The sequence below is a fragment of the Oryctolagus cuniculus genome, chromosome 4 (assembly GCF_964237555.1).
Source record: "Oryctolagus cuniculus chromosome 4, mOryCun1.1, whole genome shotgun sequence".
Taxonomy (NCBI): Eukaryota; Metazoa; Chordata; class Mammalia; order Lagomorpha; family Leporidae; genus Oryctolagus; species Oryctolagus cuniculus.
The window spans coordinates 68,158,833-68,178,009 of NC_091435.1; the positions used below are offsets into that span (position 1 = coordinate 68,158,833).

At 47.0% G+C, this 19,177-nt stretch overlaps 2 protein-coding genes across 2 annotated transcripts in view; one reads left to right on the forward strand and one right to left on the reverse strand.

The window, feature by feature from the left end:
- Positions 1–2,385, forward strand: part of C4H3orf52 (chromosome 4 C3orf52 homolog) — a 29,328-nt gene extending 26,943 nt beyond the window's left edge. The window contains exon 6 of the mRNA XM_008266960.4: positions 723–2,385. Coding sequence (XP_008265182.2) covers positions 723–727 — 5 coding nt within the window. The 3' untranslated portion in view covers positions 728–2,385. The remainder of the gene's footprint in view (positions 1–722) is intronic.
- Positions 2,386–8,154: 5,769 nt separating this feature from the next.
- On the reverse strand, positions 8,155–17,445 carry GCSAM (germinal center associated signaling and motility). Its single transcript, XM_002716843.5, has 6 exons — positions 17,268–17,445; positions 15,209–15,277; positions 12,569–12,613; positions 11,618–11,664; positions 9,681–9,709; positions 8,155–8,873 (listed from the first exon to the last, which is right to left on the reverse strand). The coding sequence occupies exons 1-6, from the start codon at positions 17,294–17,296 to the stop codon at positions 8,556–8,558; spliced, it is 537 nt and encodes a 178-aa protein (XP_002716889.2). The 5' UTR covers positions 17,297–17,445; the 3' UTR covers positions 8,155–8,555.
- Between the last annotated feature and the right edge of the window lie 1,732 nt (positions 17,446–19,177).

The following is a 19,177-nucleotide window of genomic DNA, read 5'->3' on the forward strand; positions in this document are numbered from 1 at the left end:
AAGGAAGAACTCCAGGCAGTGAGGAGTGGGTCTTGTTGGCACACTTCTGGCTCAACTGCTGAGTCAGCTGGCAAGCGAGCATGGGTGTTCTGTCCCTTCCAAGGCTTTCTGTAGTATCAAGGAAAACCTCCCAGGGGTATTTGGCAACACCGGGCGACATTTATAGTTGAAAGCGTATGAGAACTGAGCACCTACCAGGTGTAAGCCAGGGATTCCATGCAACGCGCGGCCGTGCACATAGGGCAGCTCTGCATCGCAGTCATGCAGCCCGACCGTAGCTGCGAATGTGGCTGCACAGCCCACAGGCTCGCGTGTGCAACTGCGTCAGAGCTTCCACTTGGGCCACTGCTCTGCAGCGTCTCCCTCAGCCGAATTCCCCACACCATGTACCGTATGCATTTGAGAAGGCAGGAATTATAGAGATACTAGTATGATTCAATTATTAAACAGAACTGAATGATAAAGTCTCATCGGGATGATCTTTCTTGCATTGTATCCAACAAGTAAGCAAACAATATATGCTATCCACCTTTTGAAAAGTGTTCAGAGTTTGTTCGTGTGTCTGTGTATGCATTGATTGGCGAGTAAACTCCCTCTGTTAGGAGTTACAATATTCCAGTTTTAGATAAGACTTTATATTCAAACCCCATAGCTGAAATCATCAACATTTAATCAGGATTTTAAATATTAGTGACTTTTGTTCGTCTCTGTCTTCTTTTCAGAGTGAAGCGCCATTGAGTTCTGGCGAGGAAGAGAAGTCCTTCTGTTGTGGATTCATGTAGAAGCAGCTGGCATTGGCCAGAGGGGATGGACTGTCCTTTCTGTCTGTGATTCTGTACAGTTACGAAGTCTGGCTCCACATCCAGCACAACAGCTCCAAACCCTGCCCCTGGTCGAGCACTGGGTCCAGACTTGGCAAAGCAGGAAGTCAAAGAGCGGTTGGGAGGGGATGGGGCAGGCAGATGGACCCCACAGTCTGAGGCTGCTGTTCTCCAAGCACCAGCTGCCTCCACCCACGCGTGGTTATTTTCTCTGCAGTGCTGAGGCGGTGCACTGCCTCCTTGCAGGCAGGATCTGCTAGCCTGTGCTGCAGGAGCAGGGAGAGGCAGGTGGCCGGGGGAGGGAGCGCCGAGCTGATCACTGTGAAATTCCCCTTCCCTCTGCCATTGCACTTGATCTACCTCTAAGCCCGTGGGTGAGGAAAAGAAGGTATTTCACAAGACTTAAACGGCATAGCTGTGTCTATTTCCATGATCTGTACTTGGGTGTCTTGGAAAGTCAGCCTTAAGCCTATCAACCAATGTCCCTGTATTGTAGATATGTGTAGCTCTAGAAATAAGATTGCTGATTCACAATTATTTTGCATCTCATCACTGTTCTGATGACTCCCGAAGACCTCTTATGGAAACATGAGTCCCTGTGAGTTTTGAGGATACTGTTGTGATTTTGGACGGTCACCCCAGGTGTATTTTTTTTTTTTTTTTATCTTTTATTTAATGAATATAAATTTCCAAAGTACGACTCATGGGTTACAATGGCTTCCCCCCCCATACCGTCCCTCCCACCAACAACCCTCCTCTTTCCCACTCCCTCTCCCCTTCCATTCACATCAAGATTCATTTTCGATTATCTTAATATACAGAAGATCAGCTTAGTATACCTTAAGTAAGTATTTCAACAGTTTGCTCCCACACAGAAACATAAAGTGAAAAATAATAGATGATTTTTTTAAAATGATGATGAAATCAGATCAGACCTATTGTCATGTTTAATCCCAGTGAGAGTCAAGTACCCCAGGTGTATTTTCATAAACTTCCATCAGAGAATCATTCACACTCCTTAACAGCGGCTCTTGATGGATTGTGTGTCTCATTACAGATGGTCCCGAAACAGGAGGGCCCCTCTCCTCCTTTTGAGATAAGCTGTTGGAAGATTAATGCCATATCTTTTGGGGCTAGGAGGAATATTAACAATGTTACTCGTTGTTTACAAATCAGGAGACAGAGTATTTGTTTTGTTGGGAAAATTGCTTTGCTGGAAGTTATCAGGAGAAGGAGTTTGTGGTCATAAAAGAAGAAGGTCCTATCCCTAATAATTAGCGTTGGGGAGAAGTCAGTGTGAGTGGCAGCTGTGTGGGTATGTCAGAGTGGATGTCTTGGGCTAGTTTGGACTAGTTTGCTTTCTTATTTAACTGGAAGATGCACTCATTGTCTCATTTTAAGTACGGTTCCTTAAACTAGTAAAACCAGTGAATTTACCTTCTTCCTCTATTTTTTTTACATGTCAAATATGAGTCTTAGTGTATTTGTACTTTTCAGAAAATAATGAACATTTTTCATAGAGAATGATTTTAAAACATTTACAATAAATTATTTTTGCATCCGTGCTGTGTGTTGTGTTCTCACTGACCTCCCGGATCTTGGCTCTCCGCGGCCATGTTTGAGGCTGCATCTTCTTGCAGTGAATGAGATTGGAAGTAGTCTTTCATCCCCCAGAGGGCAGCTTCCTTTTCTGAGTGAGATCGACCTGGAGTGGGTGAGGGTGGGATGGGTTCTCCCCACTGTTGCACTGGGAGCTGAGAAAGGCCATCCATGTCCTCTGCTTGCTCTGAAGACCCTCTGTGACAGAACCGGGCACCTGCAAGGAAGGGCTTGTTCACATCCACAGGCAGGATTTGGCTTCGTTTGGTTCTCTCTCCCTCTCTCCCTACTTTGGAAAGCGTCCAGATGGGAGGAGCACTCTGTCTTGAGCATTCGACCACTTACAAGTCATAGAGAGGACTTTTCCGTAGGTTTAACTTCTCAGCCAAGCAGTGTGGGAATAGCCAGTCATTGTGACTACCGCATTCTGAGACGTCTGGGGAGAATGGCACTGGCATATACGGTGCTCAGCTCTGCGAGAGTGATGTATGAGTCAGCATACTTAATGATGAGCATCATGCTCGGCGTGTGGTAAAGTTGCAACAGGTGGCTGCAACAGATTTAAAGGACTTGAGAAGTAAAACTGCTCTTTCCTGGAAGCCGCTTAGAGCCGGACAGCATGGAGACAGCAAGCCCTGTCCTGCCAGTAAAATTTTAAGCCATGTGTGCAGTTCATTCTTGCCTTTCAATTTAATTTAGTTCAATAGATTTTTTTTTTTTAAGAAGTGTGTTCTGGGTCCAGTGTTGTGGCGTCGTGGGTTACACTGCTGCTTGTGATGCCAGCTTCCCTATCAGCACTGGTTTGTGTCCTGGCTGCTCCACTTTCCATCCAGCTCCCTGATAATGCACCTGGGAAAGCAGCACAAGATGACATAGTACTTGGGCCCCTGTCACACACATGGGAGGCCCAGAAGAAGTTTCTGGCTCCTGGCTGCAACCTGGCCCAGCCCTCACCATTGTGGCCATTTGGGGAGTGAGCCAGCAGATGGAAGATTCTCCCTCTCCCTCTCCTTCTCTCCCTCTTCCTTTCCCTCGACCCCTCGTCCTCTCCTCCTCTCCTCTTCTCCCTCCCCTTCCCCCTCTCACTGTAACTCTGACTTACAAATAAATAAATAAATCTCTTATTTTAAAGAAGAGTTTTCTTTGGAAGCTACAGAGTAAACGGTGGGGAAGAAAACAATAAGGAAAAGCTGCTGGTCTTCCTGGGGAGTCAGGACCTGCACTGATGAAACAGGAAACAGCAGGCAATCTAAAGATGAGCTTAGGGCTGTGGATAGTCAGGGAGAAGATTCTTAGCATACAGTTCAGCTGGAGAAGACTTTGTGTAGGAAGTGGGACTGCAGCTGCACACTGAAGCACTGGTAGGGTAGCAGTGAGCAGATTTGTCTTCCTTTACACATGTGTGCATCTTCTCATTTCTTCTCTCCTGTTCCTTTTAGATGTGGACTTTGGACATGAACTCCTGCCCTATTCAGAGTCTGATCAATGCTAAGAAAAATGGGAGAAATCTTTCAAGTCCTCTCTTCTCCCATTACTATTTCGTTGCTAGCGATAACTCACACTATTGCTGCATTGCTGGCAGCTTTGTGCACAGACGTGCTTTACTCTTTCCTTGGTGATTAGAGAGCATAGACACTCATCATCATAAGACAGCACTGGGAAACCAAGGCCTGGAGAGCTGGAAGGACCAGTCCTGAGGGCCACAGCTTGTTAGGGGCAAAGCCCAAGCCACCTAGCATGAAGCATAGCATCCACCCCTGCAGGGCACCCTAGGGTTGTGCTCAGTGCAGGCTTGGGTGACATGTGGGAATCCACCAGGAGCACATGTGGGTGGGGGAAGGAGTGGATTGAGAGGTGTGGCCATCAGATGGTGGAAGACTATCTGATTGAAGTGATCACTCAATACCTCACCTTGCAAAAGAACCTTCTTTAAGAGACAGGGCGGGGACTAGACTGTTCCATTTAGTGGCTGGCAGAACCAAGGTATTCTGAGACCAAGTGGCTTTCTGAACACAGGAGGAGGCTAGGCTAAGAAGAATCATCGTTGTAACCAGAATCTCTTTCTCTAGGTTCCTAGGAAGCCCTGAAGAGTCACTTTATTTTCTTTTTTGCCAATTTCCTTTCACCCCTGAGAATATTTGCATCAACTGCCACCCCAAAACATCGGCATTTCAACTTGTTCTCAGTAGTAGATGTCTCCATCGATTCTTTGCCCTCTTCCTCCTTCTCTCTTCTGTTTTAAATAAAAATTTACTCAAAGATTAAGGGCGTATTTATAGATGCTAGTATGAATGGAAACGGAAACCACAAAGCCTACAGTTGCTGCGTAAGTTGTGCTGCTGAATTCTGGTTGTTTGTACACTTTTAAGACCAGCATGGAGGAGGGCAAGTTTTCTGGTTAGACTTGTGACCTGTGTCAATAAAAGCTTAGCTCAGTTTCTTGATCAAGAACAGGGAGTTTTTAACTGAGGGGTTTCCGTTCTAACCTCTTGAATCAAATGTGTGAATGTGCATTTTCATCAAAGACAGGTATGACTTGCATGAGACATCCTACATGTTTGGGAAGGATCAACGTTATATATAGACACAGTGGATTTTTTTCTGGCATTGAAATTTATTTTCTAAAAAAATGAAATACCCTATACTGTAGGTACATTAAAGTTGTAATGTTATTCTCATAATTTTTTCTTTGTAAAGTGACTATTAGTTTTGATAGGCAGATTATAATTGTTTACATCATAGTAGTTATTTTGAAGCACTCTCAAAGGGCTCTCCTGCTCAAAAATAATTCCCTTTCATAATACCTGTATTTTAATTGTATGAGCAACTTTCTTTGATTAAACATTTATAAATAATAAGTTAATAAGTTTTTTATTGCTGAACCATCAAGTGTTCCTGTGTTCAGCTTTTTGAAAATTAAAAAAAAATTTTTTTTAAACAGGCAGAGTGGATAGTGAGCGAGAGAGACAGAGAGAAAGGTCTTCCTTTACCGTTGGTTCACCCTGCAATGGCCGCTGAGGCCAGCGTGCTGCAGCTGGTGTACCACGCTGATCCGAAGCCAGGAGCCAGGTGCCTCTCCTGGTCTCCCATGCAGGTGCAGGACCCAAGGACCTGGGCCATCCTCTACTGCACTCCCGGACCACAGCAGAGAGCTGGCCTGGAAGAGGGGCAACCGGGACAGAATCCGGTGCCCCGACAGGGACTAGAACCCGGTGTGCCAGCGCTGCAAGACAGAGGATTAGCCTATTGAGCCACGGCACTGGCCATAAATAATAAGTTTTAACAAAAGGCAAATTCTGTTCAGGACAGAAAATTCTTTCATAGGAAAAGCTCAAAGAAATGTAACTATCATGTTGTACTAAGGTTATTCCTTTTTTTTTAAAATTTATTTATTTATTTGAAAGGCAGATTTGGAGAGGGTAAGGGAGAAGGAGACACAAAGAAAGAGAGATCTTCCATCTGCTGGTTCAATCCCCAAAGGCTGCAATGGCTAAGGCTGAACGAGGCTGAAGCCAGGAGCCTGGAACCCTATCCAGGTCTCCCATCTGTGTGGCAGGGGTCCAAATAGTTCCCAGGCACATTAGCAGAGCTGGATCAGAAGTGGAGCTGCTGGGACTTGAACTGGTGCCTACATGGGATGCCAGCTTTGCAGGCAGCTGCTTAACCCACTGGGCCACAACGCTGGCCCCATCCTAAGACTAATTCAACCCACAGACTTCCACAATGGTCCAGTATCCATGTGAAAAATTACAGCACGCACCCAATCAGTCTGGTATCTGGAGGACTGCTGGATCACCAGACCCTTTGGCATGGTTTTCTCTCCATGTAATAAAATAATTTTGTTTCTCTTTACTCTTTCATCATTTACTTGGGGTTTGTGATAGATGATTTGCAAACATTGGACGCAGTGCTCCTTTTTATGAGTGAAAAAATGCAACTTCCAAGTAAAAGGCTAAAGATCACAGAAGGAGAAAGAGACAGCTGAGGACCTGAGTCCCAGATTCTCTCTGTTGGGCCACCCTCTTCCCCTAAGTCTTGGATGGTCTTCCCTGTCCTGCTACCACATGCACCTCCTTTGAAACCTGAATGAATCCTGGCCAAAGGTCGCAGTCAGGGTTCCATGTGAAAGAAGATTGCTAAAGGTAGGAAGTTAACAGAAAACAAGACACAACGAGGTGATCGGCTCTTTAGCTGAAGACCATCAGTGGCACAAACCTACCCGAGTCTCTGCATTTATCCTCACTGGTCTCTGAGTACACTGTAAATATCAGAGTTATCTCGCTTTGATGAGCTTTCCTAATCAAACAGTAATTAAACACACAATACACGTACTGCTTCTCACCAACTTCTATGTTAACATCCCTAAAACTAGGACAGTGGCTGTGAGTTCAGGAAAACAGCAGGTTGAAAACACGTGTGAATACAGAAATAGTCTAATACAGAAATAGTCTAACAATTGCTAATTGTCCTCAGCCTTACTCATCTAATTTGTGGTTTAATATTTTCATACCATCTTTTTTTTACTTTCCTCAACACTTCTTTTTTTTTAACTTTTATTTAATAAATATAAATTTCCAAAGTACAGCTTTTGGATTACAGTGGCTTTTCCCCCCAATAACTTCCCTCCCACCCCCAACCCTCCCATCTCCCGCTCCCTCTCCCATCCCAGTCACATCAGGATTCATTTTCAATTATCTTTATATACAGAAGATCAACTTAGTACATATTAAGTAAAGATTTCAACAGTTTGCACCCACACAGAAACACAAAGTGTAAAGTACTGTTTGAGTACTAGTTATAGCGTTAATTCACATAATACAACACATTAAGGACAGAGATCCTATACGGGGAGTAAGTGCACAGTGACTCCTGTTGTTGACTTAACAATTGACACTCTTATTTATGGCATCAGTAATCACCCGAGGCTCTTGTCATGAGTTGCCAAGGCTATGGAAGACTTTTGAGTTCATCAACTCCAATCTTATTCAATCTTAGGGGTTCCACCAACAACCAAACACATCTGTATAAAAGTTTATCTCACATTATGAGATATGGGGAGATATCTTTAAGCTTTTCTTCTGGGTGCCTAATGATCGACAGTATGTAAAGGAGTGAGTGTGGCTGAACTTCAGTACAACTTTATTTATAAAAATGAGTGGTGGTCCAGATTGGACTTGGGGGCTATGCTTTGCTGACTGCTGGTTTATAGACAGAATCCTAGCAACACAAAGGAAAACATGAGGGGAGCTACGTAATCTAGGCATACAGAGAAGTACTCATCAGAGAAGGTGTTTGAGTGTGTGTGTGTATTGTTTTCCTCAGGGGGACATCTTATACATATTTTATGTATAGTACTATTCAACATAGACATTTACTAAATACTGGAGGCTCTTCTGTGTAGTATATTGTAGCACTGAACCGAAAGCCAGGATGTCAGGTTCTAACCTTAACATATCTCTGGGCAGATCATACTTTTTGACCCAGGAGAATAAGAGGGAAGGATCTCAAAAGGCCTTTCTGCTCCATTCTCAGGTGCTGTGATTGTTTTACAGAGATTCACAGGGAGAAATATAAAGTTGAAGAAATACCTACGGGTTAAAATTACACAAAAAAGCTGCACTAGCACCTCCTATATCCCCCTGTGTAATTATCCAAGCCAGGGAGGCCAATGAGTTGAAACAGGCCATGGAAAGGACACAGCTCAGAGGCTGGGGGTGGAGGTGGGTGGGGCGTAGGGGGCTGAGGGGCAGGGTAGGTATGATGAGTGAATTCCCCCTTGGGTATGCTTGTAGGATGAGCTTCCACGCAACTTCAGAGAGCAACCATGGGGGTATTCTGTACGCACCCTAACAGAAGAGTGGGGCTCTAGGTGGTGCGCACTGCTGTCCGGGACCAGGGAGCTTTTCCCACCACTGAGCACGTCCAAACCCACTTGGAACCAAAGAAGGATCTCTGCTTTCTTAAACAGCCGGGTTCAGGATAACTGCCTGAACTGTGGGTGCGGGGCACTGAGTAGGAAATAAGGGGCGCTGGTGGCTTGCAAACCATGCTCCGCAGAAGAGGTTGCTGGGGGAAGCCAGACTTGCACCCCACGCCTGCTTCTGCTGGTGCCAGACGAGCGCCCGTCCAACCCCTTCATTGTAAACAGGAAACCGACGTCTCTAAAGAGGCCATCCGCGAGTGAGGCTGTTGCAGGGAGTGACAGGGGATTCTGCTTGGCATGAGAAGTTCATACTCGTCTTCCGGGGAAGGTGGGTGCCTCGGGGTGGGGGGCACACGGAGGAGTGAGTACTCAGTCTCGGTTGCTGCCGGAGTCTCACGAGGCTTTCCGGGCTGGTGGGAGATGTTCTCGTAGTACTCCTCCGCAGAGCTGCCGGAGGGCCTCGCCCCGAGGACCCTGTGGTTGATGAGAATGTAGCACAGCTCCTCCGGGTGGGTCTGCTCACCGTTCTCCTGCGGGCAGAGGGCAGGCATCAGTGAGAGCTGGCCCCCTGCCATTCCCCTCGAGGCTGCAGTCTCAACACAGGTCGGGCCCCACGACCTCTTCCTCTCCATCTTGTGGCCTTTTTTCCTAAGTGACTGCTCCCACCTACTAGACAAGGCAGCCAGAGTACCCATGTTGCCAGGGTATACAGCCCTGGGATCCAGAGTGACCCTGGCCACCCCATAGAATTCCCAAGGTCTCATCACGCTGGGGCAGTCTGCTCTCATGAAAGGGAACACTTTGATGACGCTTAACGATACTTAACGTGATTGATTGACGATATTTAGCTACCCATTCTGGAGATATTTGCTAGCCAAAAAAAGAAGCAAACACTCATGCCGGAATTTCTGGAGATAAAAAGCAATGCAGTAAAGTACAAGGGAAGGTGTGTAGATTTTGGTTTTGAATCTTGGCTCCGCCCTCTTGCAGGCTGTCTGGCTTTGGGGGAATATCGCTTATTCTCAGTTTTCTCATCTGTAAAATGGGGTAAAGATAACAGCACCAATCGTATACGGTGGTTGTAACAGTTGTGTAAGATGATACGTGACCCAGCACGTGGCCGGTCATACAGGAGGTGCTTAGGACGTGGTTGTTGCATTCAGTAAATTCTGCAACAGAAGTAGTGCTGCTGCTTCTGCCACCAGGCCCTGGACATGGCCCCAGGGTTTAAGCACTGGTATCTAAGTCTACCTTCTAAGTTAGGGTCAGGAGGTGCCTCCGAGGGCAACTTCTCCATATGGTTATCACAGGAAAAGGCTCAGGGCTGTTCTTATTACCTGGATGGGAGCAGATGACATTCCTTCATCTGGAGGAAAAAAAAAATGAAACATTCAGTGAATTTCAGGTCCTGGGGAGATTTGAAGGGAGCCAGAGTGGACTGGGATATAAGCAGCCGGGGAGCCCAGGAGCACCGGGAGTAGCCCCCTTGTGGCCCCTCTGACTCATAGCACATCCCTGGGGAGTCGCGGTCCATCCTAGCAAGGAACAGGCTGAGGGGCCGGGTGGAGGGAGGCATAGTGTGAGTCTTTAGATAGGAAATCCTACTCCTTCCTCAGTCCCCATCCTCAGGGGCTCAGAGGCTGGCATGGAAGGCAGACAGGGGCTCTGGGAGACCCAGCGCACAGAGAGGAAGCTCCTATTTCTACTGTGGGCAGCAGGAGTTGGCTACAAGATGCTCCGGAAAAGTTTGTCAAGAGGAAACTCGGGGGCTGAACATTCCCATCCCTGCACCACCTGCTGGTAGATGCAAACACGTGCAGGCCAGGTTTTCAAAAGCCAACTTCCTTAAAGTTAGCTGGCTTTGGTCGTTCAGCAAAGGGGCTGGATACACTTGCTCTTCTATTCCAAATCTGCCCCTTAATCGCAGACACACACCCTCACTGGATGCTACACAGGAGGCGGGCATATCTGCGTAGGGACCACGTGCTAAATGGATTGCCGTTCCCTCTGTCCCAACATCCCAGACTCAACACTTCCATACTCTCCTGTGTATGTTATTCCAAGACAAGGGTCTGTGAGTTTTAGCATCAGAGGTTTTACTTCTATCACATTTTACACTGCTGGAGATTAGGGTTTCCTGGGACCACCATTCCCTGGGGTGAAATGGCAAGGGCTGGGAGGGCTGTACTGCTCATTTCCGTACCCCAAAAGGCTGGCTTTTTAAGATTCGCTGTGAATGAACAAGGCTATCACTAAACCCAAGAAGACAAAGCCAACCTCCCCCATTTTTCTTCAGAAATGCAGTGGACCGTTCTCAGACCTACCCTTTCTTAGTCTGTCTGTCTCTTACTATTACCACCCTCCTTGTCTGGAATTCTCCCCCTGACTTCCACACTGATCTGTCACTGGAGACCATCACCCCAGCCTCCTGGGTGGTCTTCTGGCCTTTCCTGCGACAATCTCTTCTGCACCCTGCAGCTGGGCTGATCCCTGTCATGCAAATCTGACTGTAGCTGATGCTGCAAGGCCCTTCCGTGCCTCCAGTGGCTCTCTAAACAAAGCCCCGACCTTTAACTTGGCCAGGAGGCCCTGCCCCTGCCCTGTGCTCTCCGTGTCCTCTCTCCCTTCACTGTTTCTCATCACTGCTTTTTGCCTCCATCCTTTGCGTTTCTTGTCGCCAGTCAAGCCCTGCAGCCTCCAGACCTCAGGTGATGACTGAGGAACTGGATGATCCATAAGCCAATTCCTGCTTCAATGAGCTCCCCGGGGGCTGGCACTGTGGTACAGTGAGTTACTGCCCTGGCCTGAAGCGCTGGCATCCCATATGGGCGCCGGTTCTAGCCCCAGCTGTTGCACTTCTGATCCAGCTCTCTGCTATGGCTTGGGAAGGCAGTGGAAGATGGCCCAAATCCTTGGGCCACTGCACTCACATGGGAGACCTGGAGGAAGCTCCTTGCTCCTGGCTTCGGATGGGCACAGCGTTGGCGGTTGTGGTCAATTGGGGAGTGAACCATCAGATGGAAGACCTCTCTCTCTCTCTCTCTCTCTACCTCTCCTCTCTCTGTGTAACTCAGACTTTCAAATAAATAAATAAATAAATATTTAAAAAAAATGAGCTCCCCGTCCAGTGGGGAAGACATTTATGCGATTGGACAAAGTATGACGAAACGCTGGGCCTTCAGAAACATGCCTTTTGGGATGCACAGAGAAGGGGCGGCGTGGGAATGGAAGACCCTCCCTCAAAAGGGAAAATGATGGGAAAGCAATGACTTACTTTCTTTTTGGGAATCTTGTCTTGCTTTGAAAATGCATATTTTTTTCCTGTAGAAGGAAGGGACAGTCAGTTGGTTGTTTCGATATGCAGAAGCGGTGAACAAACTCCACAACTTGTTAAAGTCATATACCACTTACAGCACCTCCTTCAGCACAGAGAATAGAGAAGAAGAAAGAATGAGAGAGAAGGCTAGGTGGAAACATACATATTCTTGTGCTTCCTTCTTTCTTTCTCTCTTTCCTCCCTCATCCCTTTTGTGAATCTGACATGGAATTGATTCATAGATGGAGAACTGTGGTGATCCTATAGGTTACTTTATTGAATGATTTTTTTTTTTCCTGACAAACTCTCAGTTTGTCAGTGAAGGAGCTCAGATTATTTTTGTTCCCAGTCCTAATCTGTGATCTCCAACACACACACACACACACACACACCTTCCATAAGAGCATTCTGTATATAAGACCCCCTGGAAAAATGCCATCTACCTATATTTATCAATCATCTCTCTCATCTTAAGGGGAATATCCTGGTTTGCTCAGTTAGGTCAATGTCATTGTCAATCGCATAGCAGTGATGAACTATTTTTAGCACCCCTTTCACTCAAAGGCGTTCCAGTTTGGGTGACAATTTGTATTACCACAGTGACTGTCAGTTCTCTGTACGAGAGACAGAAATGTGTGCTCCTGGGTGTGCATGCTGGCAGCCAGTTGCAGCCTTTGCCTCGGAGGCCTTCCTGTTTCGGGAGAGTGCACCACTCATGAGACCGTTGTTCCTGTTTCTCACCACACTTGATGGCTCGCTTCCCTGGTTGACTCTCAGGTGACTGTGACTGGGCTCCAACTGGCTTCCACCATGGCCACAGGCAGCCCAGAGTTCACAGGTAACTTACAGAAAATACCCCATCGAAACCACACTTGGGGAAATAGCTCCTAAACACAACTTTCCACTCACCACGGAAGGCAGAAGCACCCTTCAGCGAAGTGGCGATTCCAGCATCTAAAATACCCAAGAGAGACAACACTGAATCACAAGATTGGTTTCTGCATCTCTGTTAAGGGGACTCCCTGCCCGTCACCATTTCTGCAGAAAAACCTTCTGTTTCCTGAAACAAGCGTTCGTCCCAGGGCACATCCACCATGAGAGAATGCCTTTGGCCTTCTAAGATGTGGATGGCACTACCAGCTCCTAATCAGCCATAAATACTTGCTGCTGGGTTTCCAGCCAGGGGAAAGGGTTTGCTCATCTCCAAGGCCAGTGATTCCCTTGGTCCCCTGGGGATGAAGAGGTGATCAAGAGTGATCAACAAGAAGTCAAGGTTCAAGTGTGTGGACATTTTACAAGTCAGTTCTCTCAGTATGAGTTTGGCAAAAACTGTGTGGGATTTCACTGAGCCCTGCATTTCTTGTATTTACACTATATTGTGATTGTCTGCTCCTGTGCCTGTGCCCTACACAAGAACATGTGCTTCACCAGGTTGGGGACCATATTTATCTCTTTCATTGATATGAATCACCAGTGTGTGCCTCAATATTCAACACGTGGCAAATGTGTTTTCAATAAATATTTGAAGGAGATATGAATGAGGAATGAGCAGCCAAGAACAGAGCAGCTCCAACTGCTGTAGGAGACAAGCAGATTGACTACCTTAACTGACTGCAGTGGCAAAGCTAAATAAGAGACATCCTTTTTAAGTCAGGAAGTCTTAGTATCTCTCTGCAGTCAGACTTCCAGGTTAAAGTCTAAGTGTCCGCCTATCTATCCTTCTGAATTTGAGGCATACTCAATGGACTATGTGGTTGAATGGGAAGCATTTTATACAGTACTACCTGGGCCACTTACACCACAAAAAAATTAAACACCATCCAAAAGCATCTTCCCACAGGGTTCCCTTAGAAGGGATAGTAGAGGAGCAGCTGACTGGACCTTGACCTTGGATAAGCGTTCTGATGACCTTTCCGGTCTGTGATTCACCACAGCCTTCAGGGCCAAGAGGCCCTAACTACAGGTTTTCTTCGTCAGAATGGCGTCAGGTGCCTTTGAGCCACACTGACTTCTATGGTTTGAATGTGTCTCCTGAAAGTTCATGTGTTTGAAACTTAGTCCCTAGATTTGGAAGTGGGTCCTTTGAGAGGCAACAAATATGAGAGGAGGTCATGAGCGTGGTGTCCCCATGATGCACTGGTGGCTTTATAAGAGCAGAAAGAGAGACTCGGGCTAACACACTTGCTTCATCTTGCCATGCGATGTCCTCTGCCACATTATGCTGCGGCAAGAGGACACTCACAAGATGCCAAGCTCTTGCATTTCCAAGCCTCCGAAACTGTGAACCAAATGAGCTTTTGTTCTTTTTACCCAGTCTCAGGCATTTCGGAATAGCAACAGAGAGTCTAAGACTTACAACTCCTGCAAGAACGATCACAAAGAACTACTTAATCACACCAATGCTGAGAAACTAACTCCACTGAAGAGATACGACCATGAAATTAAAGGAAATGGTTGATTTTGAGCTACTGATTAAACTCTGAACTCTTTGAGCCAGTTCCTTAATATACAAAATGAGGGTGCATACTGTTTACCTTACAACTGAGGTTGTAAGGATCAGATAAAGTTAGATGTGGGCCAAAGTGACTTGTAAGCTGGATGGTTTCCCTACTCAACTTTAGTGCAACATATCCTTGCATTTCAATACGGATGTCTGGGTTTGGGATGGGTTCAAGCAACCTACAGGAAGCAGACCAGATAAATCTCTATGACATCAGGCTACATGCCAGCGATTCCAGAGTCTTGTCTATTTTACAAAGTTTCCCAGGCTCCCAGTCCACCCAGTTTCTGCCTTGTTATGATGCCCAAGGCCCTTCTCATAACGTTTCATCAGCTGGACTGTATTCCTTAACATGTGCCCAGTCATACCTCCCCAAAAAGGTTGCACTGAAGAAATGCTCCCTGTTGGGGAGGATCATGTCTTCATGAGCCTCGGCACAATGCTTATTTTATAGGTGCTATCCTTTCAAAAGCTCTTGAAACTATAAGAAAAGTGCAAATAACTCCACAGGCCATAGGACACCCGGCTTTGCTACTCTTTGGGATGTAGCATCCTGGGATGCTAGTTGACTATCTTAGTGATTCTCTTCCTTATGGAATTCTTTAGGGCTGGACTATTCAAAAGGCCTGGTCAGAAAGGATTGATTGACAACATCAGGATAATCACAAGAGCCTTTCCATAAACCTTTCAACAGCTGTCCCATGTGAGAGAGACCACCTCAGAAGCAGAAACCTAGGGCTCAAAATCAAATGGCTAGGGTGCAGCTTGAGTACAAAGGCGCTTGTGGTAGGCAAACAAAGTGACAGCAGCAAAAAGGACCCCTTATTTTACTGCTAGGGGTTACACTTGACTTCCAGCAAATTAGCACATCCCTGGTCTAAAGTTTCCAAGTGTCTTTATTTTCTGTCCTGTCTTCCAATTTAACACTGTTCCAACTTCTGCTGAGTCTAAAGCAGGTACCTCTGTCATGGCGGTGGGTGGCTGACAAACCCAGAGATTTCCTTCTGCCAGGGCAAAGGCCGGAAGGATTCTGGCGAGTCTGCTCTCACCTGGATGCTCTCTGCTTGGCGTTCTGGAGTCTCAGGTTCCAAGGCATCTGCTGAGTGTCCTGCTGCCACCTAAAACTCAACACATCAGAAATTGACTAAGGAGTTCCTCCTCAGGCCCCCCATTTCCCCATTTTAAATTTTTTTAGACTTTTCTTCACTTCTATTATTTGTGTGTAACCCTGGAATTGCCTCTGTGCACCTGTTAATGTTCGCTCCTAAGCGTACACCAGTCTATCTCTGATCTGATCTCTCTCTCCATTGCCACAACCACAGCCCACTCATTTCCTCCAATGTCCGCCATCCACGTGTGATCATAAATCACTTCTTTCCAAATGTCCAGGAGTCCGCCTCGTGCCCCTGAGACTATCAGTGTTCCGAGTGGGGCCGAGACTCCTTGCTTTCCTGTCTGATACAGCTCCAGGACCTGCGTATGTGTGGTGGGGAAGTGCGCTGGTTTTGCTGAAGAGTGCTGGGGTGGAAGATTGTCTGACCAAGGGCTCTGGGTACTCAAGGTGGAGATTTCTTAGACAACATTGATGCTCAGGAAGGGGATGAAGTGATCCTTGCGATCCCCAAGGCTCCTCTGAGCAAGGAACACACTTTTCCTGTATTCTACTTTGTAGTGGCAGAAACCGAGTCACAAAGCATAATCCTATAAATACCCTCCCTGGCCAGTTCTTTTTTTTTTTTTTTTTTTTTTTTTTTTTAAGATTTATTTATTTCCAAGTCAGAGTTACACAGAGAGAGGAGAGGCAGAGAGAGAGAGAGAGGTCTTCCATCTGATGGTTCACTTCCCACTTGGCTGTAATGGCTGAAGCTGTGCCGATTCGAAGCCAGGAGCCAGGAGCCTGGAGTTTCTTCCAGGTCTCCCATGCACATGCAGAGGCCCAAGGACTTGGGCCATCTTTTACTGCTTTCCCAGGCCATAGCAGAGAGCTGGATCAGAAGTGGAGCAGTTGGGTCTTGAACCAGCGCCCATATGTGATGCTGGTGCTTCAGGCCAGGTTGTTAACCCACTGTGCCACAGCGCTGGCTCCTAGCTCATTTTTTATAGACCAGTCTACCTTCTAACCTAGGAATTTTCTTGGTTTTAGTGATATTACTTTTTTTTTTAAACAGGAGTTGCTCGGACAGTCATGAAGATAATGGCCTTAAAAATGAGACTATTTTCTAATTATTATCTCGTACTATATGTCAGGCACTATGCTAACAACATATACACTAGAATCCTCCAGGGTGGATACTGTATTATTATGATTTCCAATGAAAACAAAGAAACTGAGGTTCAGGACAGTTAAGCCAGGGCCAGTGCTGTGGCTCAGCGGGTGAAGTTACCAAGTCCTGTCTACTCCACTTCTGATCAGCTCCCTGCTAGTGACCTGGGAAAGCAGCAGACAATGACCCAAGTCCTTGGGCCCCTGCAGCCGAATGGGAGGCCTAGAAGAAGCTCCTATCTCCTGGCTTCGGATTGGCGCAGCTATGGCCATTGCGGAGTGAACCTGCTGATGAAAGACCACCCCCCTCTCTCGCTTGTTCTCACTCTCCCTTTCTCTCTGTCTCTCTCTACCTCTATAACTCTGCCTTTCAAATAAATAAATAAATCTTTACAAAAATGACAGTTAAGCCAAGTGCTCCACCTACTTAGATGATCTCTCTCTGTCCCCCTGCTTCTGAGAAGTGTGGATCCAAGGAGGCTGGAAGTAGCAGGAGGCTCTTTATAGGCCCTAGACAAACTTTAATGGTGAGAAAAGGGATGGGTATCTGAATTCTTGTGCAGCATTCAGAGGTCAGGCACACCCCCTCCCCAGGCCTGGAGAAAGTTCTCTGTTCCTTAGGCGGTCCCTGTTACAAAGTCCTCCTTGGAGGAAGTCAGTGTTCTCACATCCCGGCTCCTGGCTACCAGCTGCTGGCTGCGACTGCAGGGAGAAGGCAACACCTATAAGGAATTTCATGCGACACTGGATTCTGGTCAGGTTCCTTACCAATTCCCGACACCCCCAGGGGCAGCCGTACACCGCCCTGCCCCTCTCTCTGCGCGCTGTGGGGCATCTGGACTCACCGGCTTTCCCTCCGTGGAAAGTTCCCCATCCTCGGGTTCTTTACCACTTCCCTCCGGGGCGTGGGGCCTGGGCTCTGCCAAAGCAGCTGCTGTGGTGGAGAAGGCGCTGCGTGGCTCTGAGAGAGACGAGCTGGGGCCGGCAGAGCGCCTGTGCTAAAGGAAGGAGTGGCCGGGGAGGAGCCCGGGAGGCGCTCACGTGCAGGGCGTCCTCAGGCCAGGGCTTGCGTGGACAGCGCTGTTGGCCGCAGCCAGAAGCTGTGGGTCAGGGAGGGCTTCGGGTCCCAGGGGAAGCCCACGGTGCCACACCAGCCCAGCTGGGCAAGTTTTCCCACGTGAGACGCTTACGTTTATAAAATCACCTTGTCTCAGAATAGCCAGAGGAGGAAACAAAGTTAACCCAAAGTCAAACCACAGGGTAGTAGAAATAGAAGCTATGAAGAACCCTTGCAACCCACTCATGAAAAAACAACCCCCAGGAACAGAATGGGCCAAATGTTTGAACAGACCCCTCACCGGGGCCACTATACAGAAAGCAAAAATTTGCAGCCAAAGAGACTCAACATCACGGTCACAGCCGGTCACAGCCGTTAGGGAAATGTAAATCAGGACCACACCGCAGCCTCTTTGCACACCTACTAGAATGGCTGGCAGGGACAACAGATACTGACAAGACAGTGTTGGGACAGGACGCAGAACACACGGAGGTCTCCTGCCCAGCCTGGGATGCCACAGCATGATATCTGGTTACAAATGAGAGAGGTGGCGAGTCACCGCCTTGGAGAGGGACAGGATTTGGAATAAGGAGGGGCTGCTGGTGCTAGAGAGGGTGCTACTAGTTCCCCCGAACTGAGGCAAGAGGCAGAAGATAGAGTTACCATGTTCTGGTTTGCTGAGGGAAAATACAAATTAAAATGAGCTGGATTCTCCTGACTGAAATAAGGGAAGAGACTTGGTGCCTTCTTTTGCTTAAAAAAATCTTCAGAAAACTTGTCGACTTATGTTTTTCTTTTTGCTTTAGAAAACTTGTTTATTTCCCTCTTGAAACACATGGAAAGCTTTTTAACAACCCAGGAGTGCTTCCTGGAGGAGACAGAAGCCATGTCTTTGAAGCTGAATCATCAAGTAAGATAGCCCCCTTTGGCTGGTTGGACAGAAACCTAACTCCAGCTGGCACCTGCCTGGCACTGCCCGTCTATCTCGGGCAAAAAGGAACGGCAGGTGTATTTTTTCTTCTTAAAGACTATTAGGATAATTTAGGATAAAATGGCAAATGTCGCATCTTTTTATTTGAGGCCTAGTGGTTGTTGATTGTGAGAAAATGTAGACCACAGACTGTTTCTGCTTAGTGACGTAAAGGGCCAGAGCTGTGCTTTAGTGATCTCTTTAAGGGGTTGCCTATGGTCTGCATTACAGGTTGTTTTCATGTGTTCTCAAAAATGGAGCTGGCGCTGCAGTGTAGCAGGTAAAGCTGCCACCTCCAGTGCTGGCATCCCATATGGGCGCTGGTTCGAGTCCTGGCCACTCCACTTCCAATCCAGTTCTCTGAGATGGCCTGAGAAAGCAGTAGAAGATGGTCCAAGTTCTTGAGCCCTTACACGCACGTGGGAGATCTGGAAAAAGCTCCTGGCTCCTGGCTTTGGATCATCCCAGCTCCAGCCATTGCGGCCGTCTGGGGAGTGAACCAGCAGATGGAAGACTCTCTCTCTCTCTCTCTCTCTCTCTCTGCCTCTGCATCTCTGTAACTCTGCCTTTCAAATAAATAAATAAAGCTTTTTTTTTTTAAATGGAGCTATTTTCTATTTCTTCTCTTTGGTGGAGAGAGTTTTCCAAAGTGGCAGGAGATTTTGTCTTTCATTATAATTGCACGACAGTAGCCCTGATATACTTTCCACTAGTCCCTCAAGTATTTA